The sequence below is a fragment of the Cervus canadensis genome, chromosome 12, assembly GCF_019320065.1.
Source record: "Cervus canadensis isolate Bull #8, Minnesota chromosome 12, ASM1932006v1, whole genome shotgun sequence".
NCBI lineage: Eukaryota > Metazoa > Chordata > Mammalia > Artiodactyla > Cervidae > Cervus > Cervus canadensis.
The window spans coordinates 2,394,356-2,421,428 of record NC_057397.1 but is presented as its reverse complement, the minus strand read 5'-3'; the positions used below and the strand labels follow the sequence as shown (position 1 = coordinate 2,421,428).

General features: G+C 34.0%; 1 protein-coding gene across 14 annotated transcripts in view; it reads right to left on the bottom strand.

Moving 5' to 3' along the window:
- Positions 1-27,073, bottom strand: part of PHF20L1 (PHD finger protein 20 like 1) — a 69,552-nt gene that overhangs the window by 25,687 nt on the left and 16,792 nt on the right. For 7 of the 14 annotated variants that reach the window (XM_043483113.1, XM_043483108.1, XM_043483110.1 and 4 more), the window contains 10 exons: positions 26,380-26,551; positions 26,125-26,209; positions 21,550-21,638; positions 21,229-21,306; positions 16,594-16,807; positions 15,893-16,021; positions 10,498-10,580; positions 6,753-7,005; positions 4,475-4,663; positions 3,997-4,194 (listed from right to left, as the gene is read on the bottom strand). In XM_043483113.1, the coding sequence (XP_043339048.1) occupies positions 3,997-4,194; positions 4,475-4,663; positions 6,753-7,005; positions 10,498-10,580; positions 15,893-16,021; positions 16,594-16,807; positions 21,229-21,306; positions 21,550-21,638; positions 26,125-26,209; positions 26,380-26,551 (1,490 nt within the window). Of the gene's footprint in view, positions 1-3,996; positions 4,195-4,474; positions 4,664-6,752; positions 7,006-9,312; positions 10,581-15,892; positions 16,022-16,593; positions 16,808-21,228; positions 21,307-21,549; positions 21,639-26,124; positions 26,210-26,379; positions 26,552-27,073 lie in introns of those variants that run through there. The other 7 variants (XM_043483111.1, XM_043483114.1, XM_043483116.1 and 4 more) reach the window with 4 other exon arrangements.

Below are 27,073 nucleotides of genomic sequence, written 5' to 3'. Positions count from 1 at the left end.
GTCAACATTTTACACAAGGATATTAAAATAAATATTCCTATAGGCAATAATGACAGGACTTTTAAAAACATTCATGCACAAATAGATTTAAAAATAGATCTATTTAAGAATTCCACAAAAGAATAAATGTCATTTTACGAGAAGTTCTCTACATTGTCTTTATTTCACCATGCACCAGAATTTGGGAACCAAAGTACTAGGTTATTAGTTAACAGAACAGTGATTTGTAAACTAAATTTTATCAACGAACTTTTTCAAACAAAATACTATATAATGGCCAATATATATTACAACCCCCCCCCGCCCATCCCCCGGCCAAACGAAAAACATGATAAAAAACAAATGGGACTATTCAGGTTAAAGCAAGAGAGACAGATCTCTGAGCCGTATCTGCTTTCATGTCACGAAAAGCCCCATAATGCAGAGTGGTTTCTTCAGTGTGCTAAATATCTGATTTTTCTGGCAAAAAAAAAAAAAAGAGGCTATCCCTGAGACTCTCCATGGAAACCCCAGGCTTTGAATAAACCATGAACATTTGGTGTGGGGGTGGAAGTAGATTAAGGAGTCTCTGGTTATGGTTTGGTTTGGTTTTGTACAATTCTGAAAAAGAAAAAAAAAAAAAATCGAAAACTACCCTAAAACAAAAAGGCTTTCAGAAAATAAACGTGACGTTGGCATAAGATGCTGGACTAACCATCAAACATTTAAGATGCCTGCACAGCACCAGGCACAGGCAACTCAGCCACAGTTCAGTCTGATTGTTGGCCCATCCTTTCATACACTGAGCTTCCAGATTTTAACTCCTTAAAGAGGTTAGAGTAATTCAGTAACTGTCATACAGACATCCAGGAGATAAATAAGAAAACCAGCTAACATTCCCAGTTAGTGACAGAACTAATAATAACAGAACTAAGACTCTATCCTTACCTAAAACTGATGGACTGTAAGATAAAGCATTCTGAAGATAAAATAAAAACAACGGTACCAAGTTTTACAAGGACACCAATGACTGTTTTTGTTGTAATGTGGACAGCAATGTATTCTTAACCTTGTTTAGTCATATTGCAAGCATGTTTCCCAGCAGAACAATGTAGAGGATTAGTGCAAGTTCATTATCTCTACTAGAAAAATAAGTAAAAGCAAGTGTTAACCTATTGAGAATTGGTGTATATAGTAACTGCATAATCTGCATAATATCATCAGTTCTTTATCTTGACTGCTAAACTCAGCAGTGAGAACAGAATCTCTCACAGGAAAAAGTAAAACTCTGTTAAACTATTCCACAGTTAAGGACTAATATCCTCAGTCATTCTAAATACTCCAAGAATTTCAATTTTAAAAAAATCCCAGAAAATGTCTTTGATACAAGCTCTGGGAAATAATGTTTTCTACAGAAGTTTTAAAATTCAGCGCTAAGAAAACTTACTTTTATAATTAAGATGGAAATGAACCAAGTAAACATAAATTAAAAAAAAAAAGAAACAAAACAAAAACTCTTGGAACTTTGACTTCAGATGGAAGAAAACTTGGGGTGCAGAGAGAAGGCCTACAAACACGGTAAACCAGTTCTGAGAGAGTAGCTAACAAAAATGTTAAGAGAAAAAAAGCACGCAGACCACTGAGAATTTCCATGCAAGTCAGACAGGTTCACAAAGTTTTAATCAAAAGGTGTCCAATTAGAACACGACTTGAATTCTACTACTTCCCTCAAAAAATAAAAAATTAAAAGAGGTTAAGAGAAATAATCCCTCCCAACCCCACATTCAAATGCGTTGTGACTCTGTTCAACCCTAATAAACAAGACTTTCAGTTAATTAACATTTAAAACCACGCATTTCCTTGATTTAAGCAATTAAAGTTGCCAGTCATCACCATACTTAAAAGGGTCCTCACTCTTCAACGAACTTACAAATTCATCACATTATAAAACCAAACTCCTCTACTTTTCACTTTCCCAAAAAACTACCTTGCTATTTGGACTTTCTCAAATAGTTATTTCTAATACTTAAATGAGAAAAAAAAAGCATGCCTTCCCTCTACCCCAGTGCATCTTAACCATTACGAGAAACAAGAACCACACCTCAATGATAATTAACTACATCTCCATAAATATGCTAGAAATTCTGGAAACAACAACAACAACACTAGGCTAGTACTGTGATTAGACACAAAATCACTGGAATCATGGATTTCCATGCACAATCACTACTTTGACATTTTAGGATACATCATCCAGTAAGCATAACTTGACTATAAGATACACCATTTACACTGGTCTATCTTTCAGTCTTGTTACTATTAGAAAAAAATACATATATAAAAGAAAATACAAATATTTTCAAATGCACAACTATAAATAATCTCCCCAATGAATATATATTTTAACTTCAACATATTTTTATATATTCAGTACAGCAACAAATTCCGTATTATCAAGGCACTCTTAAGAACTTCACTTTTTGAGGAAAAGTATCTCAAAGGTTAAGGGTAATTCAAAAATCTTGTGAAAACAGGGGAAAGAAAAATCAATTATCCACAGATAGAACGGACTTTTAGAAAGTGTCCAAAGACAATGGATAAGATTTGGGAAATGACAAGAAATGCTTCAAAGCCTACAAATCTTCAAATTTGGGCACTGATTTTTTTTTTTTTAAATCAAGATATGGAAACACTATCACATATAAAATAACTTCAATCTTTTTTGATTAATGGACTTGTAGAAAACTGTATACTTACTATTGGTTACATTTTTACTTTGAAAGAAGGAACAAGAAGGTAAGGGCAGTAATGTAAAAAGCATGTTTCTTAAGTTACTTCAATCGTTTTATTTTAATATCCACCAACAGCCACCAAAAAAGAGCAAGCTCTATTTCATACTTCACCCAAGGATTTGATAAAATGACTTCAGGGAAGAAGCTATTAAAATCAATTATCCCCAATGCTCTTTGGCTGCAAATCAAAAACAGTTTTATGTTTTTTTCCCATTTCAGAACTGACTCAGTACAGATCTCCTTCATCCATCCAATTCTAAATTAGTAACTTACTGGAAAGGTGTTAGTATTTGCCTTTATTTTTGAATTGCACGTACTCTATGCTTGAGGTTAAAATCTTATAAAATTCCAAATAAAATGATGTAAACATATAATGGAAATACAAATTAATATTGTTACATTAAAATACCAACTTGATAAAATACCTCAAAAAGGTTTCAAATAATTACAAGTATCATAAAATAATCAAAAAATGTCTTATAGAGTATGGTTGGTTTTACACATGAAACTCCCAAAATAACATTATAATCAATTATGGTTAAATTTGGGAGATTCTGCTCCAAAATATGGGACTATATTTAAGATAAAGGTATATCGTTAACTTACGCTAAGTGTTTCTTAAACATTAAGTTCTGTTACAATCACTGGAAAAGACCTCAATGCTGGGAAAGATTGAGGGCAGGAGGAGGAGGTGACAGAGGATGAGATGGTTAGATGGTATCACCGACTCAATGGACAGGAGTTCCAGCAAACTCCGGGAGATGGAGAAGGACAGGGAAGCCTGGAGTGCTCCGGTCCAGGGAGTCATAAAGAGTTGGACACAACTTAGCGACTTAACAACATACAGTTAACTTAAGCCAAGTGTTTCTTAAATTCTATTAAAATTCTTAAACCTATAAAGTACTGATCCTGTTAAGTATTTTCTGGCTTCAAAACCAAGAACTTCTGTGATTATATTTAACTCTAGTAATTCCTACTTAGTAGAAACGGGATATAAGAAAAAAGTAGGGAGAAGCAAGTAAAGTGACAAAAATAACAATGATGTCCAGGAAAAATGGTAGAAAATGGTCACACAAAATGACTTTAAACCCCATCTTCCACAGCTGTTACATAAAAGCTATTTATGAAGAGGAATAACATATTAAAAAATGTAATTTATACATCAAACTGGTTTTACCATAGAAATGCAAGCCTTGCTAATTTTGTAAAAATGAATCTCCTTTACCTGAGGCTGCTGGAGCTCCTCTTACATCAGTCACTGCTTTGGAAGAAAGATTTGTAAGCATCTGTGTATCTTCCTTTTCTGCTCTGAGGCATTCATTATGGTAAGAGGGATCTGGGGCTAGCGGTGTTGTGACTTCCGAACCACGACTTAAGTCAAGAGGGAGACAGGGTCCCAGTGACAAATGTGCAACGTCAGGTACTACACAGAATAAAGAACGCAGTATGTTAACACAGGTACACTGTCTCAGTTAATATCAATGTGGATTAAAATGCTACATAAATTAAACAGTGCCTGGCAATCAACAAAGGCGGCACTGAACGAACATTTGTAGAATCAAATGAAGTGCTTATCTACAAAGTCCAGAGATCTTAAGAAGGAAAAAAGCAGAAATCTCTTAATATTTTAATAATCTTTATCTCTTAAGTGTTTTCTTTGTCTTCTTTTATGTTTGGTTCTATAGGAAATCAATATACATTACCCTCTGGTCCTGAAGACTCTTGCTGATTTTGAGAACTGATGGAGAATACTTTCCCATCAGTGGCTGGAGAGGGAGGAGAAACCTTTTCTACAGAATCATCAGGCATGGGCAAGGTGGCTAAACGCTGCGATCTTCTTCTCCGCTCACTATGCTTGAAAGGTCTAGGGGGGTTCACAGGCTGTGGAGGACCTAGAAAAAGATCTTCAATGTTCACGAAGCAGATACATGCCAGGATCATCTTATCATATTTAAGGAGAAAAAATGGGAAAAATGATTCAAATTCTGCCCTCTGATGTTGTTAAGGTATCCACAAGGAACAGCACATGTTCCAAAAGGAATCAAAGGCAAAAGCTGCCCTCATTCACAAGGGTTAATCAAAACTTTTAAAATCTAAAGCCTACTAGAACCAAAAGAAAATAACATGGAACATTCATCTCAGGTAGTTTCCCATGGAAAAGACTACAGTTTATTCTCTAATTGCAGATTGTTGTTAGTTGCCATTCTTCCTTTGGGAAAATTATCTCTGTACAGCCAAAGATTTCTTAAAAAAAAAAAAAAAATATATATATATATATTCCTTTTGCTATATTACAAATCTAGAATCTCTAAGGAAAAAAAAAGACAGGGGCATAGGTAACAAAAATCTGACATGCATTGTAGAGTTAGTGCTTTACTTGCTAAAGTAAAAATAATGTAAATAATTTTATCCCACCCTCATTCCCCCAAATGGATTTTTGTAAACATATGTTTGGGCCTGATTCATTAAAAAAAAATAAATTGAACACAAATAACTTTAAGTACTCACTATGGGCAAAAAATGATAATTTTTTAAAAATATGACAGTTCTTGCCCTCACATGTTTTTTATTTGGAAAAACTCACTGAGTCACTTAAGAATCTTCTAGCTATATATCACACAAAAGCTTAGAAATACTTAACCTCTCATTTTCTTTCTACATAGCACATAAACATTTTTGATTATTTAGAACAGGCAGGTCTACACAAGCCAGTATATTTATGTTAATTTAGAACGAGAAAATAGGCAAGGTCTAAAAAAGTTGGGTATTTAAAAGTACTTTTACAAAAATCAAAATAAAAAAGACATGGTGATAACTGAAAGAAAAAAAAAGGATAAAATTCAACTGCCGTGACACTGTGGTTATAATACTAAAATATAAAACAATTCAAAATAAAATACATATCAATGTCATCTGACATTTTAGTGACTACTAATGACATTATTTAATGATAAATGCCATAAAGAAGTGAAGCTTAGGATGAAACTGAGTTTTTCTGTTCCCATCCTTTCAAGTCATTTATTAAACAGAACCAAATCAAAACAAAAAAGTGCCAAAACCTAATCGAAAAATGAAAAATACAGTTGAGCAAAAAAATACAGTAACTGCATGGAAGAGAAATTTAATATATTTGACTGATAGAAGTCTTCTCAATGCCACCATTTTTAACTGTAGAAGATATGATATGGAGGAGTTCATAAGGAAAACTGTCATATTCATTTAATAATCAGGTTACTAATTCATTTGCTGTTATAAACAGCAAAATTACCTTTTACCCAGTGAATTTAGGTAATTATTTTTCATTGTCTCTAACTCAGAATACTAAAATATGAGAAACACAGGATCAACACAAATCTTGTCTTAAATATATCCAAACCCATGTTGAAAGGTTATGTTAAAAAGGCTAAGTAAATGCTTCAAAGATTGGTGGTACTGAAACAGTAAAATCTTTAAAAATAAGATCAAGGAAGCAGTTTTCTTCTTTCATTAGTAAAATTAATCTGAAGTCTGCGCTCTAAATCCTAGAAGAACTAAATAAAATGTATTGGGGGTGGGGTATAGACAACTGGGGACAATGACTAAATCGATCCATAAGAACAGTCTTAGGAGTTCAGGAAAATATCCACATATCGACCATGGGTCTTTCTGTATCCCATAATAGGTTTTTTTTTTTTTGTAATGAATCAGGCCTCTAACTGTGCTTGGATCATTAGTTGAGGAGAGTCAAACTACAGTGGAATTATGGTTACTAAATGCTGAGGTTTCTTAACCAGCAGTATAGTCACTGTCCCTCTGTACAATACATCAGTCAGAAATGTATATGGATTTTGCCCCTGAGAGAGTTTCAAGCCTTCCCTGTCATATCCACTTAAGTTTGAATTTTTAAAATGCAATTTCATAAAAATACAATATAACTACAACCAAACTGTTTTTAATGTATCTTATAGGATAAGTAACTATTTTTTAAAAATCTGTGCTCACTAGTTTTATTTATCATTGAAGAAGAAAGCTGAGATACAAGCGTCAAATCCTCGACTTGTATTAATTCTGGGGAAAGTGGTGATTTAGGGGGTTTTATACACCCAGAAGAATCTCCAGATTCATGTTTGCATTTCTTGCTGCGAGCCTTCCCTGAAGACAAAGTTGAGGATAACAGTGCAGGTTTCTGAGTGTTGGCAGAACTGCTAATGTCAGCTTCATTTTTTTTCTGACTTTGAGGTTTAGGTGAAATCGCCTGAATAAATAATAAAAAATTGATATTTTTATTTTGGTTTCTTCATTTTTGTTCTTGTTTTCTATTTTTGATTGTTAAGCAACTTTAGTATCCAAAAACATTGTTAAGCAACATATAACATTTCTATTACAAATGAAAAACCAAAAAGAACCCCACAAATTATTAACTAAAAGTTGAATAGGCTGTCTTTAAAGGGATGCTGTCGACCTGTCTAAACTGGGGTTTTTTTAAAAATGCATTATTTATAATATTCTCAGAATATAAAATGTTACCTTACTGGACAAATATGTTTGGTGTTAAGTTAAAACATACCTCTTTGGAAATCATAATTACCAATGACAATAATAATTAGGTAAATAAACAAATTTCTGTTTTAGAGCATTAAAGGAATACATGTAAGCTGCTGATTTTCAGATTTAAAAAAAAAAGTCTTTGAGTTCATTGCAGAGGTTTAAGTAGACAATTTCCCTTTAAAGAAAGATCTCAACAGGAAAACAATGACCAAATTAACAAAACATTATCTTTAACTCATTTTAGTGCTGAAAGCTAGAGTTTCATAAGCATAATGCATCATGAAATCGAAGCCACCAGCAATACAGAGTTAAAAGACTAAAAAACAATACAAAACAAGCAACAACAGAAAAAAAAAAACAAGGAGTAAAACCAAGTGTAAGTTAAAAACATTGGATTTAAAAACAAAATACGTCGCATTCTTAGATGAGAATTTTTACCTTCTTCCTGCCAACTGATACTTTTAAAAAAAAATTAGAACTTTGTCAGTTCTTTCATAAAGAATACCTTAATTCATTTGGCAGTAAAATGTCCTACATTTGTAAAATTACACGTGAATGTGTCCAAAGACTACAGAGAACAGCCACATTGGATGGACTTGCACTCTACTGTGTTGGAATGCCTATACTGTATCTCTTTTTGACATATGTATCTGAGAGCAAAGTATGAGATACACTTCAAAAAAAAACAAACCCTATACTAAGATAGGCCTCTATATAGAATCAAACTGTTAGCTCTATGAACAATATGCTGGTCCCCAAGGAAACTTTTTTACTTCCCTATCTTTTGTGAGGAATGACCAACAGGTCTGCAGGCTGCAGTTCTCTGGAATATGAAAGGTCACTGTCTGGGGACCAAATAGCTTTCTGTTCCCTGAAAATCCAAGGTATTCATTTTTGGTAGAAAAACAGTGACTATCTGGTATTAAGCAGGGCACCTTTGACTGTGCTACAGATGGCATGTTGGACATACCACATTAAAGGGTGGGTGTCAAGCGTCTCATTTACTCAACTGTCATCATTTCTATTCTTGAATTTACTCATTACACACGTGTATAAATGCAGATTCATCACTTGAAAAAAAAAAAACTCCATATATAGAAAGGATTCCTAAGCTTATCATAAAGTGTTGCCAGAAAAGTAATTAGAGCCATTACTTGTAAATAAACAATTTTATTGTTCATCTTCACATATGTGAGACATCACTACAGCATCCATTACTCTCAAGTTACAAAGTTATAAAACAAGATTTTAATACTTAAATTAATATCTTGATAAGGTGCTTAACTTCTAAACAAGGACAAATTAACATTCTTTAAAATTTACTGAATTATGCATCTAATGCAGGTTTTATCCAAAAGTAAAATATAACATAACAATTCCCTAATACAATTAAGTAATCTATAATTAATAATCTGAGAACTGGGGTTCAAGACCACAGAGTTTGAACTTTCTTAAAGTAAATAAATAAATTCCTTAGCACAGTAAGTTTTGGCCTTAGGCCTGTTATAAATCTACGTCATGAGTGAAATTATTTTACTCGTTAGGGCAACATAGGTTAGTGACAATACCTCTTCTTCAAGTCATACCAACTGAGATGTAATTAAGAATTTTATAACTCGGCTTTTTAACTCTGAAGCAGGGCAAACAGTATAAGAATTAAGAGTTTGGTTACAAAACAGTTCACATAGAAATCAACCTGAATGACAAAAAAGGGGGCAACAGTATTATTATGTTCCTTAAAAATCTAAAATAATTTACAAAATTTTCATTATTAATCACTGGTCTCTTTGTTACAAAACTGGCAAGGACTCTCAAAATTTTCTTAATTATGTGAATAAAAACAGCCGAGTTACTCAATTTTTCTCCTTTTTAAGCTCAGTTTCAAAATGTTGTTTTCTATACTTGTCTCTGAAAAGGGCACTGCCCTCTACACTAACTTCCACACATAATAAATAATTTTCACAATCACATTCATCTCAGTAGGATTGTGCATAATGAAAGATTGACATTGTAATGAATTTTCCAGAAACATTTTATTACCCAAGTCCCTGACTTATTGCATTCTGAGAATACCATAAACAGTGGTGATACAAAATATTATATCTGGGACGTTGAATATAATAATACACAGTAAAAAAAAGTCATTTAAAATTTGGTTGATATACTGACAATAACGGCAGACTTAACCGTTTGATGACCACAGAAAATCAGAAGGCATGATTCACTGACATATTAATCAATTTAAAAGATCATTGATTTAATACAACATTAATGGAGGCACCAAAACAATGCACTATGATCAAATCAGGCCTAAAATAACCCTGAAAAACTCAATACAATATCAATTAAATTTGGACTGTTTCTTAAAACGCATATAGAGAAGAGCAAAAGGTATTCATTTTAAAGTCTTCTTTATTAGGCTACTAATAAAGAAAATTAAAATAATACAAAAAGGATATAGTAAAACTACATTAAGGCTCAGATTTTAAAACAGGAGAACCAAGGAAATCCAGTTATGGCTATTACTGTGTTCTTATAGTCTTACAGTGCCCAAAAAGGTAAGCCCTTAGAGAATGGAAAAGCATGCACAGTCCATTATATACAGGTATTGTGGGAATCTGAAGGTAGCCAAGGCAAAATCTAGCAACTGCAACCTTCATTTTCAAATTCCTCTATTAGGTGGTTTAAAGACAGACCCTTAATAGCTTTTTAAATTTTTTTTGTAGTTATTAAAATATACATCCTAGCAAAAATGTATGGCTCATTGATCAATTCATAAAACACATAGTCTAACAACACCAACTGTTACAATATAAAAGAAACTTCTTACAAAAGAAGCTTTATAAGATGTCAAAAAACCCTGTTTTAACTCACAAATGAAAAGTATTTGTGTAAGGGTCTTTTAGTAAGCTAGTCAAAGGTGATCCAGCTGGAAGCCTGTATCCAGCTGGGAGGCCCATCTCCTGGCTTTCCACCATTGGGAGACAAAGGCTTTAATGCCAGCCTACTGAAAATAAACACTAATTAAGTCTGTAGTTTATCTGCATACCTTGGAGAAGGCAGAGTTAAAAATGTATCACCCATTATTTTCCTATCCCCATATCTGATCAAAAGGGTGATTTCAGTTATGTGGATACTATAGCTCCGTGATAATTCCAGCGGGGAACCTTGAAAACAATCAAATGCTACCATTTCATACCTGCTCCAGCATTGGAGCCGTTTCATTGTAGTCTTCCTTTTTTTCAGCACCATCCACCCCAACAGCTTTGGATGCCAACAAACCTTGAGAAAAATCGTACAGAAATTGCTTATTAGAAAAGATATTGGCTTTCACACTAATTCTCCAAAACTTTAGCAGCTGAATCCCCTATACTTTTTTTATAGGAAGTATACTCTCAGATGGTTACTTGTCAAATATACAAACATCCTTAATAACAACTCAAAGGGCTAAATTAAAACTTGAGAGTAGCTAATGTAACAGTCTTCAAAATAAAAAAAATTACCTTAAAATATCCTTTAAAAACAAAAATCACACACATACACATTTATTCTGTACAAATTTAAATTTCTATGGATTAATATCTAAAAACTTGAGACTGCTTAGATCATTAATACCTTAGGCTTTGTCCATACAACTGAAATAAGATATGGAATTAATATGAAGATATAAGAAATCCTTTCAAACATCTAGAATATAAAATGACTGCTGTTGTTATATTGTTAGCTAAAAAAGTACTCCCAATTTTTTTATTTCACTTGGATTCTTTAACCTAAGCTTCACAAGTGTGTTTCTATACCCAGTTGTAGCCAATCATTTACAAAAGTGGTGAGAACATGGAGGGATTCCTTTTATGTTAATGGAAAAGAGTATAGATACTTCCTACGTTTGGGCTTCATATGATAGCCTCATTATACAACTGATGAAATAAACTGGGAGTTCCAGTTTTTTCCCATGTACACCTTTAATTTTCAATTTTAGAAGACAGAATATTTTATCCAGAGTATAGTTAACTTTAAGAGACATTAAAACTCGGCTTTAATTTAGAAATTAAAGGCATTTACTCAGTCAAGAGTCTTTGGTAAGCACCAGATAGGTGCCCTCAATGGAGGCAAAGGTATTAACATAACCCTTGTACACGTTTATTTCTTCTTATGGCCACCACACACGTAAAAGGTCACCCAAAACCATTTCTGTGTCACTTCAAAAGTCAGGCACACAAAACTCTGGCTTCCAAGGAAGCATGTTTAACAATCAACAACTTAATAGTAAATTTACTTCAGCAATTATACCACTTGCAGTATTAAAGCTATCTACAGCATTTTTAACAGGAGAAAAAAAGGGCCCCAAAATGCCACATAACTTTGAGTTATCCCTGTGCCAACACACCTTGATTCTTTCAGGTAACACTCTCTAAGAATTAAGTAATGTAGGTAGAAATTCAAATATTAAAATTGCATTCTCAAGGTAATACTAGAATCAAGTGTTCAATCAGGCAAAAAGCACCTTTCTATTGTTAGATAATGAAGCTGAATATCTATCACTCAGAATTGTAATTCAAAATAGGAAACACTGAGTATAAAACAATTATTTTGATATAGCAATGACTGGCATTAAAACTGCTATTGGTGCACTTTGACATAATCCATATTGTTCAAGTCCCATACAGTTTTAAGTGTATATTCAAATGAAGGACTCAATGTATAAGTAATTTCATAAAAATAGCTTATATATCATAAATTCAATTCTAGCTGTAGTAAAGTAACTTCTGAACACATTTTTAGATGACTAAAAAAGATGTAAGCAGAGAATTTATTTAACAAAACTGCATTCACTAGGTATTTCTTCTCTAGCTAAAATACTACTGAAAGTAAAATGAAAAATAATTAGGAAAATTAGCTTCTTCTTTTGCAGGAAAATGAGTAGAGGCCCTACTTCTATGGGCATTCAAAGAGAACAAATATTTGCTATTCAATCTACTGACTATGCTTTTTTTTGTTTCCCTTCATAAAGGTGGTGGAAATACTTCCAAATCACATAATAGATAAAATAGATCACAAACTAAAATTAAAACTAAAGTACTAGAAGTTTAAAAGAAACAAAATAATTTAGCCATACTAAGTGAATTTACATTTGGATATTACAGACCCAAATAATTAAAAGCAATTCTCACTTACTGGTTTGTGAAAGTAAAATAAAGCTTTGTAATGTTCTAATAAAAGCAATGGGGCATTTAAAAAAACTTTAAATTAGGTTAGAAGATGTAATACTTGGTAGCCAGTTAACTGAAAAGCTTCAAATATGATCAATAAAAAGGTTTTCATACTTTACATGCAAACCATCTTATACAAGAGTTAACAAATATAAACAAGGGACAAGAAACTTTTAAATGCCCTTGAGGAGGACGCTGAATACTGCTGCCTTAAGAAGCAGTCTAAAATCTATCATCATGACCAACTAACATTCTGGGGAGAAATTCAATAACCTTCCAAAGTGACAAGAATTGGAGGGAAATAAAAAACAATTGATTTTTAGTTATTTCCAAATATGTATTAATTATCAATATATTACTAACAAGTCATCATCCAAATAAGATACCTATAGAGTAAATACCTTAACAGAATGCATTATGCAGTTTCAAGAAATTATTTATTATCAGGTAGAAGTAGAATACAGATTTTTATGAGTCCCATCTACAAAAAGTGATACTTTCTCAATATTCTACTTCAGCTATAAAACATAGAGTTGGTCTCTCACTGCCAATAGGAACAAACAGAACAGAGGCCAAAGTATCTTAGAATGATAACGGGGAGGAAAGAAAGAACAAAGCAGTTAAATTCATGCTCTGCTTTTCGGTCAGGGATTCCAAAATACAATGTTCTTGTTGAGATTAAGAACCAAACATCCTGAATAGTCTTATCAATAACATTACTGGCCAATTCAAACCTCTGGATTTTAAAATTATTTTTTACATTCCTTAAGCTGTACAAATGTATCTAAACTGGCTTAAGGCCCAGAAACTCCTAGAACTATTCTACATATGCCACGCACCAACTGCTAATGTTTCTTCTTCTACTCTCTACCAATACGTATTTTAAACTCTACTCAAATTGCTTGCAGTTCTCTTGCAACTCTGTCCCAAAGTATAAACTCCTGAGTATCTTTGTAAAATTGTTTTTTCTAAATCAGCACGCACAAAGTATATAATTATCAATAAGTTTATGACATAATGAAAACTAAGATTCTGGAAGAATATATACACTCTGCAACAATAATCTCCATGTCTACTTATTCAAAATTTTTGAAGTCATCCTATACCATTCCCTATATAGAAATCAGATTTGGAATCTCTGTAGAGTGTATATATGGTTAAAAAACAGAAAGAGAGTGAATAAATACATGAACTAAACTTATCCGGCAGCTGGTTCACTTATTTCCTGTAAGAACTACTTAAAAATAAATTAAAAAGTGTGGTAGGGAAACACTCAGAGCAGGCTGAGATGCTGCTGTGTTACCAGGCTATTTCTCTCAGAAGTAAAGGGACAAAAAGGCACATATAAGTGAGCCTGATAAATTTAAAATATACCATTATTCCAAAACAAAACTGCTACTTCCTATTAGTTCTCATCTCTCTTTTATGGTCTACAAACAAAATTTACCGTACAGAGGCAAGTCTGCGACTCAACCATCAGAGACAATCTTAAAACATCTATTATCTTTTTGCATGATACAGTTGTAACATGAAATCAGAAACAGACTCAGAGATGAAAAACTATTAAAAAATTAACACGTAACTTGAGTAAATAAAGGGAAAAGATCAGAACAGTTTCACACTTGTAAAACGTATGCCTTTCTACTGCTGCCAGAACTATTACTTATTGATTTAAGATTCCCAAGAAGTGAAGAAAAAGTTCCCCCACTACTATTTTTTTCAAGGCCATCGGAGATACTGCATCACTGTGAATTAAGCTGCTTTCTTACTTTACTTCTTTAAATAGTGAGCCTGAATTTCTTAGTGAGACACATGTTAGTGTATACTGACTGAAACTGCAAGCATCCAGATTTCAGGGGAAAACATGAGGCTGATAAGCTGGCAGATGTGCCGCCAGTGTCACTTCCATCTTCCTTGATCTTGGCTCTCCCAATAAGGCGTTTCAACCTGGGTGTCACAGCAGTGAGAAGTACTATCCCACAGAAGAGAGCTCTGGATCCCATTACTCTAAGACAAAACTGAGGTCTCAAGCTGCCAGCATAATAATCACTAGGATAACATTCATTGGCTTTCTCCAACATTAATAGTTTCTAAGGAAAAGGTGGAATGGGAATGAGTCAACTGATTTGAAATATTGCCTGTCCTAGGGCCAAATATATCTTTTATCAGAGAAAGGCACAAAAACGATATTAACAAATGGAAAGACTAAATACTCTCACCCATTGAAACCAATTATAATTACTTAGATGAGTGGGCTTACACTCTTTAGATAATGGTCAAAATGTTTAATTTACATTTATTCCTGGATCTGATGATGAAACCAACTTTTTCCAATTTTTTAAAAGAATGTCAACAAAGATTTACATAGCTTTATTATGCCAAAGACACTAAAATCATTATCCTTAAAATTAAGAGCATGTGACTGATTATTAATTAAAATATTTTAGCACCCCCTTTATAATATTTGTGCTTCCCTGGTGCCTCTGGCAGTAAAGAATCTGCCTACAATGTGGGAGACCCCAGTTTGACCCCTGGATTGGGAAGATCTCCTGGAGAAGGGAATGGCTATCCACTCCAGTATTCTTGTCTGGAGGATTTCATGGACAGACGAGCCTGGCGAGCTACAGTCCATGGGGTCACAAAGAATCGGACACGACTGAGCCACTACACTTTATAATACACACACAAAATATTAAATATATTAACAATCTCTTTTAAAGATGAGAATCATTAGGCCTTGGAAGTGTGGGACTTAAATATGACTGGTCCCTTCATCTGTGAACACTAACCAGGCTGGAATTTCCTGTGTTTTTCATCATTCTAGCATTCTACTTCCTAAACTACAACACAGCAGAGAGAAATAAGCCCAAATTCTAGAGACCAACATGAAGGTCGGGATAGAAATTTTTAAAAGTTATAGAAGTATTTTTATATTGAGAATTAACAGATTCGGGAGCTGAATTTAAGTCAGTACTCATCTTTCCAACCATCCCTAATGAGACCAGTCAAGAATAACAATGTTTGTATAATATTTAGAACCTTGGACATTATGTCTCCACAAGTTGACAAAAGCAGATGATTCAGTTTTTAGAGAACTACTCCTGCCACCAAAGTGATTTTAAAACTAAGGAATTTTGCAACATATGATCCATGCATCCTCACAACATCCCTGTGAGGTAGGCAGAAGACAGGTGATACTGTTTCCATTTCACAAGAGAAAAAACCCATGGTGTCTGAAGGGTGATGACCTTAAAGAAACAAAGCAACTGTTTTTCTTATTAATCAGCTACACTAAACCAAAAGATGTATTTTCCTTTATTAAAAACAAACTACTGTAAAATCAAACCCTCCATTCCCCCCACAAAAAGAATCATTGTAGTTTACCAGTAATCTTGTTAAGCCGAGCTCTCTTTGCCTGAAATGAGTTGCCTTGATTATTTTTCCTCTTGTTTGTTAATGTGCTCTCTGGCTGTGGAAAGACCATCTTTGGAACGTTCTCTACATGAAGTCCTACTTTTAATAGAATACATATATGAGAGTTTATCTAGAATCCAAAGTTAAAACACATGAATTATTTTAAGTAGCAAAACACTAAGATAAGCTTTGCACTTAAGTTTTTTTAATCTAGTACTTAAACACAGAACTTTAAAAGCCACAAATTTCTCCCAACAAATGTATTAGGAAAAAAAGAAAACTACCAAAGGCAGTTGTGCTTCAGGAATGACTTACAGCTTTTTCTGTATTATATATTGAAATACATGCAAAAGCATTTTAAAAGTTAAAGAAAACAAAACAAACAAAAAATCCCACACAAAAAGAATCTCAATACCCACTACCAAGAAGTTACAAATCAAAATCACAACTCAATTTCTATTCAAGAATACTGAGGGTATCCATTGTCAAGTACCCATATTAGACCATTAATCTTCAGAGCTGTTAAAAAAGTTAACTGTCATTATTATGCTAGGGAAAAAAGCCCAGTAATTCAACTGTATGTTCAAACTACAGGTAGCCAAAAGATCTAACTATTCACTACGTGAGTTTACCACTGCCATGGGGAGTGAACATAAAAACATATTTTGTACCAAAAGTTTCACTAGATGTAGGCAGATCTTCCTTCTTCTCAACTTCTGGTGTGGTTATAGAAGTTGAAGTTTCTTCCTTTTTTGAAGGTACTTTAAACCATTTTCTCTCATCTTTCTCTTTATCTTTATTGCTGTTAGCGCTGGTTCGAGGTTTGTTCCCTGTTTTATTCTTGGCTGCAGCTGCAGCAGCTGCTTTGACTAAAGCTATCCAATCCTCCAAAGGAAAAACACAAAACATGTGAAGCATTAAAAACTTAATTAAAATTACACTAATGAATAAAAACATGTATCACATTTTCAAAGCTACTTTCACAGGCACACAAATATGAAAATCAGATTAACTATATTTACAAGGTAGATCATCAATGTGTTAGATTATCAAATTTAATAATCTAATCAGTTATATGACCTCACATAAAATGGGAAAATATTCAACTTTATATTGATATTCAATAACAAATATCTTTTGATGGAATAAAATTTAAAATATAAGAAAACCTATGACAAATGTGGAATATCTCATGACACTCTACCTTAGTATTTTAGGGTTTAAATGCCGAATTATGTTTCTTTTCTGTGATGCAATGTATTACAAAAATAATATGAAAAAAATGCTTATGTTTCAATTCTGCAAATATTAAAAGAAATGTACAGTCAGCCAGCACTATCTTTGGGTTCTGCATCCAGGGATTCAACCAACTGCAGAACAAAAATACTTGGGGGAAAAAAATTTCCAAAGTTCCAAAGTGCAGAACTTGAATTTGCCATGCTCCAGCCGCTGTTTACATAGCTTTTATATTGTGGTAGGTGCTGTAAGTAACCCAGAGATGATTTGGGAGGATGTGAGTAGGTTATATGCAATACGATGCCATTTTATATAAGAGACTTGAGCATCTACAGATTTTGGTATCCATGAGGGTCCTGGAAACAATTCCCTGCAGATAATGAGAAACGACTGTGTTCCCACAGAGCAAATGACTCCTCTTCATTAGGAAGAATGTATCACTCAAAGTAAGGTCAATTTCACAAAGGTCAAACTATGATTTTATTATTTTTCAAAGTTTTTAAAGTTTGCATAATGATTAATCACAAGAGCTTACCGTATCACCAGTAAAGAGAAAAAAAAGCTACTTGACTTGACCAAGGTAAAGTACACACTGTCAGGCTCTAGTTTAATTTCCCTCCCTCTACAACTTTCTCAATCTATATCAGCTGCCATTCTTCTGAGATGCAAATATTTATATTCCTGTGTTTATTTTTTTTAGTTTGTGACTAAATAATTTCTACTCTTTTACTTTGAACTAAAAACACTTATTCTTAGTCCAAGCAACTAAAAACAATTTCACAACATCAACTGTATTTTAATTCATGGGTTGTATTAACAAACGTAGGCTATTAAGCAAATCAAGTTGATGGCTGTTCAGTATAAAAAATATACGGTAAAGATAATAAGCCATTAAAGGGAAACAAACAAAATAAAAGCCTCTCTCTACCCCATGACTGAAATGAACTGAAAACATCATGCGATTGCACCTATCACATTCTCACTGACCAATTTCCTACTGAATACCCTATTGATGTGCCAAGAAACATGCTAAGTTAATAGAAGATGCTAGCTGAAAACCTCAGGAACCCACTGGCCTGGAGTGACGACATTTTTGCTCCTGCCTGGAAGACACCCAGTATGTAACTTCCCCACATTTTAAACAATGTCCCCAAAGCATGTCTTATTAGAAAGTGAATTATGACAAGGTTGTGAAATAAAATTTTATATCTCTAGTTTGTAAAAACAAACTAACAAAGAAAACCAGATACACCAGTACTATCCACCCCAGGTTTTACTCAGAACCACCTCTTTAGTCCTTCCCATAATGAACTGACAGGCAGATAAAATTAACTATAAGACAATGTAACAGAACAGATTAAGTAGAGAATAAACAAAATACTATGGGAGAACAACAAAATTTTGCCTGAACAAAAATACTAGTGGGAGGCTTCAGGGGAAATGATAAATGATTTGAACCCTCAAAGAGGAATCTGCTGGGGAAAAAGGCAAAGAAAGAAAAATGGACACTCCAAGCAAAAGGAAAACCATTAAACAAAGGTGTGGCAAAGTGTATACTAATAGAAAAGAGGGGTTTAAGGTCAAGGAGCAATCTGGGTGACTTAAGTATTATGGCTAAGTTGAGCCTTGAGACTAACATTTAAGTAGAAGGAAAAAAACACCACCAACGCAAATAACTTACAGAGCTCCATCAACAAAGCAGAAAGAAAAAACAAGATTACATACAACAGACAAGCAAAGGAAAGTGCTAAATTCAGTCTTACTAAGAACAGGGCATTTAATTCTAGGTTTTGCATTGTAGGGACAAGTTTAAGTTATTAAGAGAAATGCCAAAAGATGCTAAGGGTAAAAATTCCACGCCCAAATGTTTTCTCTCTCCAATAAAAAGAAAAATAGAAGAGATTAACATTGTACTCTTCAAAAGTGAAATCAGATAAAACAGTTCTTTATCATATGACGTGTTAATCATGAGGATCACTGTAGTTGTGATTGAAGAGTTCTTCAATTATTTCACGCTTCCATTTTTTAACTGGAAAGATTCAACATCAAAAATAACTGATGTGCTTCTTCCATGAATGAGAACTAAAGATGAGAACACAAACACCTCACTAGAATGAACACTGTCTGAAATCAGGTAGAAGTTCAGAGCTACTCTGCACACTATGGTTGAGTGAAATTTTAGGTAAGTCACTGAATTCTTTAAGTTCTGAATTTCTCAACAGTGAAACAGAAATATCAGCTATACCTATGTCAAATGATTTGCTATGAGAATCCAATAAAGCAACGTATTAAAAAAAAAAAAGTTCTGAAAATAGTAAAGGACCTTATGAACATGCTAAGTCGCTCAGTCGTGTTTGACTCTTTGCGACCCCATGGACTGTAGTCCACCAGGCTCCTTTGTCTGGGATTCTCCAGTCAAGAATACTGCAGTGGTTGCCTTTCCTTCTCCAGGGGATCTTCCTGACCCAGGTATCAACCCACATCTCTTACGTCTCCTACATTGCAGGTGGGTTCTTTACTACTAATGCCACCTGGCCAGTCTCTAACACTAGTGAGTTACAGTGTAAATTTTATATAGACATCCTCAAAAAGAAAAAGAATAGGTAAGAAAAAGCTACAGAAATTTAAGAGAAAAACATTCCCATAGTGCATTTATTTGATTCCTTATCCTTTGCTGGTTTAGCAAAAGAAATGTTACTGTATATCTTTACAAAGAAATTCTCAAAGGACTCAAAATTTAGAAGATAGTATGCAAGGTTGGATTCTCTTACTACTGTCCAAACAACACCTGATTTATTATATGACCTAGGTGAAAACAAATCAAAAACTTGAGGAAAATGATACTCAAAATATAAGAATATTTTATAAAAAACAATTCTATACATGTCTTTAATGTGCTTGTAATTAAAAAATATGAAAAAAAAACAAAATTAAAAGAAATATACTAATATTTTCTTCTAGGAGTTTGTATTTTGATATTGATTTTAATGTTACCACACATCATGATGTGACCAGAATACTCATTAAAAATAAACATCCACTATGTCCAAAAAATTAGTTTTTATAACTTATTTTACCACAAACCAAACTGGTTCAGTGTTACTTCAGAAAAAAGAGTTTTACAGTTAGTGCCATCACATAAATATTTGAATGAACAAAATAACACTTTTAAAGCAAAAAAAAAAAAATTGAGAATTTTAAACAGTATATATTAAACTAAGTTGCCAATGTCTCAATCAATCTTTCTGTGTAGTAACCAAGGAATCACACCATTGAATGCTTGAGAACATTTTATTTATATATACAAGTAGAAAGACACAAAGCAATTTCCTGATCAAAAGTATTTCCATTTTAAATTTCATTTCCATATTAATTGAAGAAAAAAACTCTACTTGATTTCAAAACTAAATTTTTGAAAACCATGTAATTTAAAACACTCCAACTTCTCATAAAACAAAAATAATGTTTCAACTGTGGTAATCTACATCCCAAATATAACAGCAGGTAGTCTGCTAAATGTATACACTTGACTGGAACTGACCACGTGATTTCAACACAGTTCAGGATGACATTTTTCACCACCGCATGATATGCAACAAATATGTAGCAAATTTCCATATTAGACATTTTTACAGATCACTTTCAATTTCTTAAAATTAATTGTAGGTCCAGGTGCTGAAAATCCCAAATAACAGCAGAACATAAAAGAAAACATTTTAAATTTCTATTGGCACCTTTTCTTTCCAGTATTTCAGGAAACATATTCAATCAATAGAATTATGGTTTTAACTTCATCCCAGATTCTCTTTCAAATGCTTACCGTTCATTCTTGCTTTGAGCAGTGACAGAGCATGTAATGCACTGCTTACATCATATAACTCAGAAAGCCCTACCTGAAACAGCCTACAGAGTGTCAGGTAAGCGCCTTTTGAAGGAAAATTAATGACTATGATTTACAGAAGAAAAGAAGATAAGAGACTCAATATAAAATTTTATATTAAAAATTAACTTCCTAAATGATAACCATATACCAGGAAAAACGAAACAGAATTAACAAAAAAGGCACTCACCTCACTTCCCATAGACTGGTTACACGATCCAGCTGGGTCGCTAGGACAACACCAGCTTAGTGGATGCTGGGCTTTCACCTGGAACAGAAACTAGTGACCTGTAACTTGGGCAGGTCTAAAACCAAAGAAGCAAAAATCAAGTGTATAACTGATTGTACATTCTAAGCTTCTCTTTCTTGCTGCTATTTGGGGCTATCAGCACATAATCCTACAATTAGTCCACTTTAAAATATATATATATATGGAAGTATATATATATTTTATTAATCACCATTCAAGAAGACATCCGTTTGGGAAGCTAGGAACGCTAAACACTCTTACCTGCCCTTTAGCATCCTCGGGCATGGCTTTAATGTGCATTCGTTTTAAACAACGAATTACTCCATCATAAAATTGAACTGTGAACGTTCCTGAAATAGGAGTGAGTCAGGATCATTAGAAAATATAATTCAGTCTTACAGCAACACCTGACATCAAACAAGTAATGCCCCGACACAAGTAAACACCCTGTGACTGCAGTAACTGCAAACACACATCAAGTGTACCAAGTTTATGGCCTCTTTCGATGTAAAAACAACGCCTGATTTCCCTTAAGGAATATACAAACTCCATCTTGATAAGTTAGCTGCATATAATTCTGATTTTTACTGGAGGATTTTAAAATTAATAACAAATATATGTTTAAATAACATATCAGTTATAATATACCTGAAGAAAATAAAATTAGTATTTACAAAAGTGTATAATATTTCTAAGAATCATCATTTGCTGTCTTTGAAAGTTTCTTTCTAAATAACAGAAAAATCTGGGAGAAAAATCTCAGGAAAGGATTATTCCTTTTCTCAGGGAAGGATTATTTCTTTGCAATATTAGTTAACTGGCAAACAAGAATTACAGATTCCCCGGCTTTTAAGCTACACACCATTTTACATATCACTGGCACGACAGTCTTCCTGTGCAGATGAGAACACTGACCTCCAGTGAAATGAAATGCCGCACGCAGTGACAGTTTATCAGCAGCACAGCCATTCCCTAAAACCCCTGATTCCCGTGTCTTTCCCACTAAACCATCCTGCTGTTAGGATTCCTGATCCTATTTACATGACTATTTCAAAGGACACTCACTTTTCGTTACAGACTCCATGTTTTCATGCTTGTCAGTACTATCAGAAAACATATAAATTATACAGATTTTATATTTATGGAAATCCCAGTGTTGTTCTATCATTTCCTGTACCAAACCAACGTGGGCTGAGTGACACTTGATGTAAACAGATATCTGACCTTTACAAAAGAGATATAAACAATTGGCACCAAAGCCAATAAATCAATGTACAAAGATTTTCATTTCTTTATAATTTGAATAACACCAACTGATTTCATCTTTCTATGATTAGCATGACATACAAATCATGGACATAAAGAATTAAACCCAAATTATGAAAGAAACTGAGCAGCTGAAGAGCAAGAATGTGAAGAATTCGAGAAGACCGTGAGACTGAAAAACCACTTGTGCCCCTTACGTTAACCCCCATCCATGCCCCTTCCTCCTCCTTCCTCACGTGGCACTGCAGATGAGGGCAAACTCTGTGCCACGCTGACCATGCACTCACCCCGCTGCCTCTGAGGACAGTCTCCCCTGCTGTGACGCCTTTTCCCTTCCCAACTTCAACCCACTCTTCAAGGATCAGCTCTTTAAATCCCACCCGTCGTATGAAAACCTCCCTGATCACTCCAGGCTAAAGTGATTCGCCCCTTCTCTTCAACTCCTCCAAGACATATTGCTGCTGCTGCTGCTAAGTCCCTTCAGTCGTGTCCGACTCTGTGCGACCCCATAGACGGAAGCCCACCAGGCTCCCCCGTCCCTGGGATTCTCCAGGCAAGAACACTGGAGTGGGTTGCCACTGCTTTCTCCAATGCATGAAAGTGAAAAGTGAAAGGGAAGTCACTCAGTCGTGTCTGACTCTTAGCGATCCCATGGACTGCAGCCCACCAGGCTCCTCTATCCATGGGATCTTCCAGGCAAGAGTACTGGAGTGGGGTGCCATTGCCTTCTCCACCAAGACATATTATGTATACCTAAATGTCTACATTTGTTAGTTTTATTTAGCTTTTGCAATGAACAGAAAGTGCTCTGAGAGCTTCCTTTTTTAAGGGGGGAGAGGGAGGATGGTGGCAGGAGACAAAGTGAGGCTCATTCACCTTGTGGGACACACAGAAAAACCACCAAATTAATACCTCCCACAGAAAATGTTTAAAAAAACAAGTTATATCTGCCAATATTTCACTAAGGGATTCTTCAAACTGCTCTTGAAACGGCAGAGGTTGCAGTGAGTAACATCATTCTTCCACTGATGTAAGTTTAAATTTCTGTATTACATGCCCATGGACAAATGGGATATGATAAAAAATGAGGGTGGCTTGATTCTGAGTGTGTCGTACACGTGCATATGCAAAAGAAGCTTCACACTTGAAAGAAAGGTCTCAAAGCTCTGCACATTTAAAGAAATTTCTCATAATGAAAACAGAGAGCACTGCTTAATTTTGTTCTGTTTTGGGTTGTTGTTGTTCAGGCGCTAGGATCAAGTCTGACTCTCTGCAACCCCATGGACTGCAGCATGCCAGGCTTCCTGGTCCTTCACGATCTCCTAGTGCTTACTCAAGCTCATGTCCACTGAGTAGGTGATGCAATCCAACCATTTCATCCTCTGTTGCCCCCTTCTCCTTATGCCCTCAATCGTTCCCAGCAACAGGGTCTTATCCATTGAGTCAGTTCTTCGCATCAGGTGGCCAAAGAATTGCAGTTTTAGCTTCAGCATCCATCCTTCTAATGAACATTCAGGGTTGATTTCCTTTAGGACTGACTGGTTTGATCTTGCTGTCCAAGGGACTCTCAACAGTCTTCTCCAGCACCACAATTTGAAAGCATCAATTCTTCAGCACTCAGCTTTCTTTACAGTCGAACTCTTACATCCATACATGACTACTGGAAAACCATAGCTTTGTCTAGATGGACCTTTTGTTGGCAAAATGATGTCTCCACTTTTTAACAGGCTGTCTAGGTCTGTCATAGCTTTTCTTCCAAGGAGCAAGTCATAGTCATAGTTTTTCTTCTGTTTTGGGAAGATCCTATTATCTAATGAAATGGACTCATTACTTCTTTTCCTTTCAACAATTGTTACTGACTCCCTAACTCTGTGCTAGTCTCTGAACTAGACGCCTGGGGAGCCAATATAAGACATGGGAACATGAGCTCTGAAATATAGCTTTCCAGAAGTTTAAGTAAACAATGATTTAAAGGCCCCACTAGGAAAGAAGTAACCTAAAAACTTAACAACTGAGATGTCCCTCAGGTGACTAGTAATAAGCTCATAGCCATATTTGTTCAATTAACTAAACCAAGAAATTAGACTAAGGCTTTTGTAAAGTTACATCATCAATTCTAACCAGACAACTGTAACTTACTTTTTCACACTTAACATTTTTTACTGTATTTCTTTTTAAATGTTTTCTTCTTCTATTTTCTCTTACCTCTTAATTCTCTTACCTCTTAATTTTTCTCAAGTTTTTTTGTTAAATTTTCAGCTTAAATCCTTAGCTAAATTCTTTAGCAAGACTACAAGACACTTCATATACTAATTCTTCTTTCCTCCACCTCTTCTGTTATTCTACAAACCTGAAAGGAATCCTTCACTCCAGTCACATCAAAGACTTGCAGTTCCTTAAAAATGGCATGTCTCTCTTCTATTCTTTTGCAAACACCATTTCTTCTGCCAGAAAACCTCTTCAACCCTCCTTTTCTAGCTAATTTGTTTGGCTTTCAAGATACAACATAAAGTAAGCATCCCTTTACTTAAGTTAAATGCTCTTCTTGCAAAAAACACATCAGTGTGGGTTTTTTGGGTTTTTTTTGGTCCTGCTGCACGGCTTATGGGATCTTAAAATTCCCCACCAGGGACTGAACCCAGGCCCTCAGCAGTGAAAGTGCTGAGTCCTCACCACTGGACTGCCGGAGAATTCTCTCAATGTGTTTCTTTAGTCAAAAGAATGAATGAATGGTTTGAGAAATCACTGTAATAGAAAAACAACGTACTATTGACTTGGAAAATATAAGTATTTCACAATTATTATTTAAATGAGATTTGAAGTCAGAAATTTAAATTTTTCCAATAATAATTTAAATATTAATTATAATCCGTTTCCAAACTAGTCAGTCTACAAGTTTTAAAATTAATTATCTGTGCAACAGATTCTCTTGTTTTATGCCACACCAGCACACCTGATTTCTGTGTTATTTTCAGTATATCTGGTAAATTCAGTAACTTTTCTTCTGTATTAATGTTAGATATCACAAAAGGCTAATAGCAAAATCAATTATCTACAAAAATTAATTAAAAGGGGGCAGGGGAAAAGATGCAAGAAAGGAAATCCTCATATTGATAAAGTTCCATACTCCTTCCTCAGAAAACATTGTACTGTGTTTTACTTCCAACCTGAACTGATTTAAATTTTCCTGTATGTTTAGCACTCAGGTAGAGATGTTCATAAAAATAATTTAGCCAGCAAACTGGAAACAGAGAAGAAGAAATAAAATGTATATAATATAAGCCTGTCAACTGAAAGCTGAAAAAGCTGAAAAACTGTAACCAACTACTAACCTAAATACTCTTCTTAGGCAGCATATTACATATCATCTTATTCTATACAATACATAATGAATTAAATATATAACAAATTAAATTTTTATCCTAAAAAAAGAATATTAGAAGACTAAAGTATAAAACAAAGAGAAGTAACAGCTACATGTAACAACTACATGCATTAATTAAAATTAGAAATATAGTTAAATTTTACTATAAATCCCATGTTAATTCTCAGATCATTTCAAATACGTACCTTCTTTGTTAATCGCCTCAATCTTGGCAGGGTAATAGCGACAGTCTGTCCAACGAGCCAGAACTTCTTCTCCGGCTTTAAAATCCTATTTTAAAGAACTTTTAAGATCAATACCATGTATAATAAATATGCATTTTCTTAATTAAAAAAAACAAGCTTTTTTTTTCTTAAAAAAAAAGCTTTTGTAAAATTTAACAATTCCTTTAAAAAAATACATCATTACATATCTAGCAAACAGAAAGGCTTGCTACTTACAAAGAAATCTTCCTCATCTTTTAGCCCTTCTTTTCTTAATGCAGGTCTCTCAAGGGGGCGCAACCTATTGCTATCCCAGTAAATCCACTCATCATAACGATGACTCCAGCGCTCAAAATGGACCAACATCTTGCCCTCTTCATAGTCAATTTTTTCAATTCGTGAGGGATACCTCAAAAATAAAAAAAGCCATCATATCAGGAGAAAATTCTTACGTTTGTTTACACAAAGTATGAACTGAAATACTGTTTACTATTATACCCATAAACAATATGGATCCATATTTTAAACTACTGACCAACAAAGTCTGCTTTAGTCTTTGTCTTTTCTTTTTAATGACTGCTCTCAAGATCTACTGAAATATTAACAGTTCAATCCCAGTGGACATATAAATTATATTATTTATAATATAAATTATGCTGTCTTGGGAAATAATTTGATAACATGCATCAAAAGCTTTAAACATATTCTTACTTTTGACTCAATAATTCCAATTGTGGAACTATATACACAAAACATGTATAACAAAAAAATAAAAACCATATGGTTAAAAAATACCTGAAAACTGTCCATAACTATATAAACTATGGCATATCTACTGAATGGAATATCATACAGACTTTAAATGTAATGCTTACAAAGAATTTATAATGTAGCAAAATGTAAAAAAGCAGTACTGTGTTCACCAGAATTA